This window comes from Octopus sinensis, linkage group LG7, assembly GCF_006345805.1.
Source record: "Octopus sinensis linkage group LG7, ASM634580v1, whole genome shotgun sequence".
Lineage (NCBI taxonomy): Eukaryota > Metazoa > Mollusca > Cephalopoda > Octopoda > Octopodidae > Octopus > Octopus sinensis.
Window position 1 is genome coordinate 7,310,065 of NC_043003.1, and position 10,000 is coordinate 7,320,064.

Sequence of the window (10,000 nt, forward strand, 5' to 3'; positions counted from 1 at the left end):
AAGGGTTAAGTAATGATATAACTTACTAGTTTCATAATCTGAAATGGCCGAGGACATTAGGCAATCATTGTGATCGTTGTTATTCTCAAGTAAAAGAGACAATTCTGGGATAGCGACTTCACGTGTGCTGTTTTCTTCCTCTTGTTCTTCCCGCTTTTCAACTGTAAAGACAAACAGTTCATGCTTATTTCTTAAAGTGTACCTTTGTATAGCTCTATAGAACTATCAAGATCTAGAGTGAAAGAGAGGGAGAGTGAGAAAGGTAGAGAAAGAGAGGGAGAGGGAGAGAGAGAGAGAGCGGTGGAAGAAAAGAGAGAGAAAGTTGTGACGTTCATGATTTTTCTAAAGGGACAAACTTTTAACTTTTGAAATGACTTATTGTTAAATTTGTATGAGATTCTGAAAAATGACCAAAATCCTTCCTGTTTTTTTCTTCCCCAAATGAAGGCGCATGTATGGCTGTGTGGTTAAGAAGCCCGTTTTGAAACCATGTGGTTTCAGGTTCAATCCCACTGTGCGGCACCTTGAGCAAGTGTCTCCCACTATAACATAAGGCTGAATAATGCCTTTTTGGAAACTATGTGGAAACCCGTGGTATATGTGTGTGTGCATGTGTATTTTTGTATGTGTGTTTGAGTGCCTTTGCTTGACAACCGTTGTTGGTTGTAATCTAATGGTTCGGCAAATTAATCCGATGGAATAGTACTACACTTAGAAAGAAAATACTAGGTGGTGCTCTAGCATGGCCGTAGTCCAATGACTGAAACAAGTAAACGAAAAGATAAAAGGCATAAAAGATATGATTTAGAATTAAGGCCAAACTTCCAATCCTAACACCAGGATATGGATTTAATATGCATTTCGTCTCTAGCACAGTTCTCTCCCCTTGTTTAGCACTCTTCTTATCATGTCCATTTATACGCCATGTTTTCTTTTGCACCAGCGTTCACATTTTGCCACAAATTATGCGTTTAAAAACTTTTTTTGAAACCAGGTATTTATTTCAGCTCACTATATAAACTACCGCATTGATTTATGACATAAATATCGTCGGTGACCCCCAAAGAAGGCAAAGTGTTAAATACTTATAAACTCTTTCACGTTCGTTAATAGGTGATGCATTTACTGAGGTACAATCTGAATATTTTGATAGCGTAAAGTACTGATTCTCGATTTTGTATGTATGTGTAAGGAATGTACCACATTTTTCATTGCTACGTGAAAAATAATAAGACATTTGAGATCCACTAAAGTTTCTTTGGGAAAGGAAGCATACACAATTTTATTTGCTAGTCGGGTGATAAAATTGTCAGTATATTCATATTTCATTCTCTGTTTAAATGTTGAATATTACAATAATTTATTACTATTTTGCACTTATCCTCATGGCTACCTCATGCTGTCGAGAATGATTGTCTTCCCTGCTCAGTTGTGCATTCGTTGATAGAATAACGCAGATATTTCCATAATGAACGTAAATAGTGGTTTGTATTAGACGACAAGCACCAGTATCACTTTCTTTCGCTTGATTTCTTTCAAGATGTTCAGGTCTTCCTTATTCACAGTTTCAGCTCCTTGATGCACAAATAGTTTTTCCCTTAAAGGTCCGCTACTGGCAGCTTTTACAATTTTATCAAGGTTCTGTTTCATCAGATCCGGAAAGCGTTTTTTTTCTTTTCTAGCTCTGATAATTTTTCTTCTATCAGCTGAAAGTAGAAGACTTGTTTTGGAAGGGCTTATAACCACCTGGAAGAGAGGACCAGTACATCTGAGTTGGATTTTTTTAAATGACAATTACTTCACAGCTGATCGTTTTTGTTTCACTGAGGACATTGAAGTTTGTTCGATAGTCCTTCCAACTAATTTCAAGAAGGTTTTGAAGTCCAGTGCTGGAGAAAATATTTCAAGCTTTCAATAAGTAGTCCATCTTTCAGATCTATAGAGAAGAACTGGCACAACTACGGAACAGATTACAACTCGACGTTTCTGAAATCTCGAAAGCAACCGAAAGCTGCACCAGCACAGGGAAGTGTGCACTGGATCCATGTTAACATTAAAAGACAATTCATTTACGAGATATAGGAAATGGTAAACGTTTTTGAGAACCTTTTCATATAGTTCAGATGGGGGAACTTGAAAGTTGATGTGGTGAGGAGAAGATTGTAAAAAACCTGTCTTCTTCAAACTGATGTTTAGTACAAAGTAGATATCCGCGCGATTAATTACTTAGATGTTAGTTTGTAGGTTCCTCTCTGCGCTCGTTTATGAAGCAATATTAATATTCGTATATCGAAAGTCTAGCAGTGAGATTGTAGCCATATTCTTGAATTTGAATCTGCAGAAGTTGAAGAGATTTTCACCGACTCGGTAGACAATATCTATGCAATAAGTGATAACTTGGCCCTGGTGAGATGCATGATTGCGGGGGATGAATGAATAGAACAAAGAGGCTTGGTGCAAGGATGGTCTCTGCGATACTCCGTTACTGCCATTACCAAGTCTCGAAATTTTGAATTTCTTTGCACAACCAACCGTTTCAAGAATGCAGCAGAAAAGACCGCGAATGACAATATTGAATCCCTCCGTGACATCAACAATGATCAACTACTATGGATGCTACTGTTTTTGAATTTGTATAAATGCCGTCCATCTTCACAGCCATTGGATTGCAATGCTTACCTTCTTCCGCCCATTTCACCATTGAAGTCCTGGTTCATGGATCGTACTTAGTCTGGAACCTCCCCCACAACCTTTCCGCCATGGGTGACCCTGCCAGGAACATGAAGCTCCCTGCGGCATAGCTTGTGAGGTCATTGGAACACGCAAGCCCTCTCACCACGACAAGGTGACGATCCGAGAGGGTACCCTGCACTTACTGATTATCGTATTTGATGGCATAAAAGACACATAAGTATATTAGATGCAACGCTATTTCAACAGCGCATATTCAGGAAAAATTTTAAGTGTATTAAAGCTTATGGGAAATACAATTCAGGGTAGGACTCAGGGTAATTTTTTAAAAACACTTTTTGAAGAAAGAAGTGTGTCGTACATACCATAAAAAGCGATAATTATAATTAAAATAGAAATCAATCACACAGAATTTCTCCGAAGGACGAAAAATTCAACGCAAGTCAATCGGAAGTTAGTTCTATTATCACCCAACTTAATTTTTAAGATCACCCAAAATTTAAAGAATCATTTGCCATGTATTATTGTGAACTATCTTCAACAGCTGTTTCATCAAGAATAAACAGCATTCGTAATTTATGGAAAATGTTAGTGTAGGATCTGGAGAAATAAAATCCTATGTGCTACTATATTCAATACAACAATCACTGCATACACAGATATCTACTTACCAAAACAATCCCAGGGAAAAGCAAAATCCTCCATGATATTGTTTAAACCAAACCTGTTGAGAGATGAATAAAGAGTAATTATTGTATTTGCATTTCATATATGTATATATATGTGTATATATATATATATATATATATATGTATATATATATATATATATATATATATATATATATATATATTATATATATATATATATATATATATATAATATAATATAAATTATGCAATTCAAACAGTGATAGATATAAACCAAAACATAAAAAACAAATAAAATATATTTTTATAAAACATATAACTTATAACAAGCGGTAATTAAGAGTTCAATTTTGTAATTAAGATACATGATATAAATGTATTTCACTTAAATAAATACACACACATCTATACACGTAGACATACATACATACATACATACATACATACATACATATATATATAATATATATATAAATATATATATGCGTATATACATATATACGTCCGATCCGTACTACAAAGACACGGACACACTCGAACGCTTAGATTTTAGATCATACAGTCAATCCCTAATTAAAAGGAGCATCCTATTTAATATGACAAGACGTATATAATCAATGGTTACGGACACAAAAAGACGAGAGAGGGAAAGGAAGAGAGAGAGAGAGAGAGATAGAGAGAGAGGGAGAGAGAGAGAGGGGGGGGAGAGAGATGACGGGTAGAATTAAAAATATATGCCTTCAGAAACAAAAATATTCGAAAAACAATAAATCATGGCATAATCAAGGCTAATTAGATCCCAATCTCTGTCTGACTTAGAAACTCTCACAAGGAGGCGAAAAACGAAAGTAAAAATATAAATATTCCATTTGTAGTCAACCATAATTCTAGAGACCGTAGCATCACATGTTTGGCTAACCGATATCTTCCAATCCTAAACCCGTCATCAAATCTCAGAAAAATAATTAAAGAATCACAAATTAATAACAGCCGAAGACAACCAGCTGAATTCAAAAAGCGAGATATTCCGCATTTGCCTCCCTGATCGGAAATTCATTTTGACAACGTGGTCGTCATCTTTATCGGGCCAGTGACCGACGGTTAGGGTTTGTGTGATTGATTTCTATTTCAATTATAATTATCGTTTTTTATGGCATTTACGACACACTTCTTTCTTCATAAAATGTTTCAAAAACGACACTTAACAAAGAGTAAATTCACATCAAAAGGAGACAGAATGTGTATAACAAAAAGCGGAGACCTTCGTTGAGGGACATTTGACATAATTGAACAAACAAAACCAACGTACTGGAGAACTGGAAGGAATTGAAGCATAATGATAATATTGATTGCACACAAAAAATCTCATTTACAGCATTATATATCTTCGTAGTATTATTGGCTATGGTATATAACTGGTCAGTAAGTTACCAACAGTTTCGCATCGACTATTGTGCTTGGCAAGTTTACTGACTCTTCAGACATGCAAGCCAGAAGCGCATAACCTATTTTATGGGGTAGGTATATAAATATTTCAAATTGGTGGTGGTAGAAAGAGGACAGAAAATATGGCAACAAGTGTAACATTTTTTGCTAGGGAAAGAAGGATTGCCTCCCATGGCTCGATGCAATCGGTCGACGAATAGTATCAGCTATGTGCGTGTATGTGTGCCCGTCGGTCACTGGCCTGATAAAGATGACGACCACGTTGTCAAAATGAATTTCCTATCAGGGAGGCAAAAGCGGAATATCTCGCTTTTTGAATTCAGGTGAGCACCCGGCTTGAGTGTATTTTTAGAACGATTCGCTTGTCGGCTAAACAAGGCTTGCAATATCTACTTTCACTCAGATATGGCCAACATCGTCCAAGCAGTTTCCAATTGCTTTTTTACGGTGGTGATTCCATTTTTAATAGCTGGTTAACGTTGTAACATAGTTAAAAGAGAATCTGTGATTACTTAGCCTGGCTGTTGTCTCAAAAAATCTCTGTGTCTTTTACCCCGTTGTTGTTGGACGGCACAACCTGTTTCGTTGACCAGTGACTATGCTGCATTGACTGTTAACTGGGCACTCACTGTTAACCCAAAATATGAATTCCGCTTTTTAAGGGGGCTTTAGGGGTATTCACCAATGTTTCTTAATAACAGATGCACAGCTGAAGTAGACCATACATAATACACACACACACACACACACACACACACACACACACACACACACACACACACTAGCTGAATGCGCGCGCGTTTGACTAGAAGCGCTAAAGAAGCTCTCCATTGAGCAAAGCCACTCATCGTCAATGGCGTTTCTGATGCGGACCGGAAGCAGCTGTTCGACCTAGAATTTGGCACTACTTATGACACCCACCACTGAGTCCACAATGTCAACCTTCCCTCTTCTAGAAATTTTAGCACTCAGTACTGATGCTGACTAATATTGTTTGTTTTCTCTAGAACAATACAGAAAAACATTTTAAAGGATTGCTCAGCCTAATTTTGTTGTCTCACACATCTCTTTCAAGCTTTCAAACCTCCGCTTCCCACTAAATTTGAACAAATTTTGAAGATACATATATTTTCCTTTCAAACTTCCGCTTCTGCAAAGGTGAATAACTCCTACACGAATGAGGAGAAATTATCTCACTTCAACTATTAAGAAAGAGTTTTTGCTGATGGGTTAAGACGGGTCCCTATCTTACAAGTATATTTTCTGGGAAACAAAACAAATCTAATATGTTTCATTATACACTATTTCAAAGTGGCTTTGTGGTTTTGTAGGGGGCAATGTATGATCGTCTGCATGTAAATACAAAACTGTGACAATAAACTGGAATAAAATACGAAACTAAAGATTAATTATATATAAACTACATTATACGGCTGGCTGCAGTATTTCAATTTTATCTTCTTTCACATCAACTGTATATTTGTATATAATTTGATGGATAGAATTGCCATACAAAACATAAAACTTGTATTCCTGGTTGTGATGCTTTGTGTTACTGCGATCCACTGCCAGGGTCGCACAACACTGCTATGGTTTTGTTATCATCCACTCATTACAAATGGCTGACAGGTAGATGAAAGTTTGTTAACATTTCTTTCATTATTCTAGGAGAATTAAAAAAAAAATTTTTGTGATTAGGAAAATGTTTCTTAAAGGTATTAAGACACATATCAAGTGTGTGTTATGTATGATGGGGTAGGATGTAGAAAGAGAGGTATAAAGAAATGATGGGACTTCTCCACATAACTTTCGACGTACCGTAAGCGATCTTCTGCAAGTTTGTGCTAGTGGTCTGTGATGTTTTGGATTGTTTTCAATATTTTATTATTAGTAATCATATTTGTGCCTATCGATCTTATGCTTATCCGACTCCCTCCCTACGATATCCAGTCTCCAGTCCACAATACGGCCACATGAGACTGAGGGCAATTTTTTGATACATTTAGAAATGGAGCAAACCGCCATCTTATAAACCGGCAAATACTGTAGTTAAAAATCACAGCAAGACAATGCATGATGTGGGATTAATACGTCTGGGCGTAAGGAGGAGGATGGGGAGAAAAGACCACAAGGAAGATGAACTGTGCATTTCAAGAAAGCACTTAGATGGATAAGAGAAAGTAGGAGGTAGGTAGAGGGAAGAGGTTAAGAATGGAAGTATCCAAGGGAGGTAATTCTAAACATTTGTACTGCAATAATACTATATATGATCTTGAGTTCGTAAGCTAATATATATATATATATATATAATATATATATATATATCTATATATATATATATATAATATATATATAATTAAATAAGGGTAGAAATTGATTGATATTAATCAATTAAAACCGTGGCTTAGGATATTTAAAAAATCCGAAGATTAAAAATTGTATGTAACACAACTTTATATATATATATATATATATATATATATATATATATATATATATATATATATATATATATGTAGGGAGAGTTTACGAAAAAAACAAAACAACAAAAGACGAAGACAGGTGATGTAGAAAAAAAACAGATGTATTAGTATAACGCTCAGGAATAGTAAAAGTCTTTTACGTTTCGAGCCTACGCTCTTCTACAGAAAGGGAGACAGAAAAAACAAGGAGAGAAAAAATATGTGTAGTAGCTAACGATCTATCTATCTATCTATCTATCTATCTATCTATCTATCTATCTATCTATCTATCTATCTATCTATCTATCTATCTATATATATATATATAGTGTAGTGACCAAAGATCTATATATACATATACATATATATATATATATGTATATATATATGTGTATATATATTATATATATATATATATATATATATATATATATATTATATATATATTATATATATATATATATATATATATATTGAGAGAGTATCGAGACGAATTTATAGTATTCGCGTAATGACGTAATAGCTAAGGACGACAGAACGATTACACTTTATTTCAAATCCAGCCAAATAATTTCTCTGAACAAATCGTCAAATCACAAAGTCCGTCTCTTATGGCAGCAATCAAAATAACTGTCACGGCTCACCATAGATCTTTGCTGGTCTTCTGAGCATGCGCACTAGAGTGCTTATGTGAAAATTTGAATACATCATCTATCCACACATAACCACACACATTCGAACATACACCCATGCGCACGCACACTCACACACACACATACACACACAATATTTTATGTGTAAAAGACCTACTTGGAATTTATGCTGAGAGGAAGATATATGACTTACCTTATGTTGTAATCGCTACCTATTTTGACAATCTTCAGAGTTGTCCAGATAATATCTACCAGTGGTATTCTTTGAGCTTATTGTAAGAGGAAAACCTTATTGAACAGTGAATTTTTCTTTGTCATGGAAGGGCTGGTACATCAAACTAGCAAGTTACTCCCCTTGAATAATCAGCGGTTCACATTACAACCTGAAATAAACACAATTATTTAACAGAATAAGTATTTTGCAGGCGTATTACACTGTGTTGTATTTGCGTACAGGTTTACACTTGTATTTGGTGGGTGTGTTGTTGTGTGTGGTGAGGATATCTACGTAAATTGGTTTTAAGTGATGTTACTTAGCTGGTGTGCTGACAATTGCTCGTATATTGAAGTGCAGAAGTGTGCATTATTAATAGTTCACAAATGCATTGGATACTGTATTTGTTGTATCAGTCAACAAACGAATGGTACAAAGTATTTGTGCTGGAAGTGAGGAGAGAGGAATATGCGAGGAAAGTATGTGTTTGTAGTGAGTGGTTTGACAGAAATTACGGTGTGGAAATTTATTGCGGTTTGATGTGGGAACAGTGTTATTGTTTATTGTTCAGTCAGGCGAGCAAGTATAGGTATAAACAGTTGTGTAAAATTCCGGTGACGAGATTCTTTGTATTAAATGGGTCACTAAAGAATGCTTATAGATAAATCAGTTGGTCTTACAATATAGACCAGACTAAGGTTCAAATAGCGTTTGTGTTATTAGATTACTATGAAGAAATTCTAAACTGCATATTTGGGGAAGTTTAATTTTGAAGATACTTCTATAAATACGTATTACGTTTATCCAGTGAGCTTCTAGCCTGGTGAATTGTTTTTATCTTATATTATTGCAGACAGATATATAAATATATATATATATTATCGGTTCGGCAAAAGAGACCGATAGAATAAGTACTGGGCTTACAAATAATAAGTCCCGGGGTCGATTTGCCCGACTAAAGGCGGTGCTCCAGCATGGCCGCAGTCAAATGACTGAAACAAGTAAGAGTAAGAGTATATATAATATATATATCTATATATATATTATATTATATATATATATAATAATATATATATATATATATATATATAATTCATAACAATTGAGAACGGCCCCAATAGGCCATTCGACCCACTAGAAAGCAGCCAGACTCAAACCGCTAAGTAGTAGTAATTCAGAAATTAAAAAAAGAAATATATGTATATAAATACATATATATATGTATATATATATATTATATATGAATATGTAATAGGATCAATATATATATATATATATATATATAATATATATATATAGTATATATATATATATATCTATATATATATATATATATATATATATATATATATATAATATATATATTATATATATATATAGATTATATAAGGGTATATGTTCGTGGGAAAACTCATTTAAATAAAAGGGGTCCTTGGTAGTGAAAAGGTTGGTAACCACTGATTTAAGGCAATTTGATGATTGGAGTTATTTCCCTTGCAACGTTATACATTACGCACACACGCACTCGATATCTGTTGTATATTTTTTTGTTTAACCTTTTTATAGTAACATATTTACACGTACATATATGTAGTTACGATCATTATATCTTTTCTGTATAATCTATCTCTATTGCTCTAAATATCATCACACTGTCTATATGGAAACAACATGTTCAGAGTGAGTAATTGATATTCCGTTCGTTAAGACAATCAAACATTTTCATTACCTCCTCTCCTCTCTCTCTCTCGCTCTCTCTCTCTCTCTCTCTATATATATATATATATATATATATATATATATATATATATATTATATATATATGTGTGTATAATATATATATATATATATATATATGTATGTATGTACCGGAGTAAACACATA

At 34.3% G+C, this 10,000-nt stretch overlaps 1 protein-coding gene across 2 annotated transcripts in view; it reads right to left on the reverse strand.

The window, feature by feature from the left end:
• The window catches only part of LOC115214154 (ETS-related transcription factor Elf-5-like), an 18,213-nt gene that overhangs the window by 3,839 nt on the left and 4,374 nt on the right, over positions 1–10,000 (reverse strand). The window contains exons 2-4 of one of the 2 annotated variants that reach the window (XM_029783230.2): positions 8,096–8,285; positions 3,363–3,415; positions 27–161 (exon numbers count right to left, since the gene is read on the reverse strand). In XM_029783230.2, coding sequence (XP_029639090.1) covers positions 27–161; positions 3,363–3,396 — 169 coding nt within the window. In that variant the 5' untranslated portion in view covers positions 3,397–3,415; positions 8,096–8,285. Of the gene's footprint in view, positions 1–26; positions 162–2,679; positions 2,871–3,362; positions 3,416–8,095; positions 8,286–10,000 lie in introns of those variants that run through there. The other variant, XM_036504486.1, reaches the window with a different exon arrangement.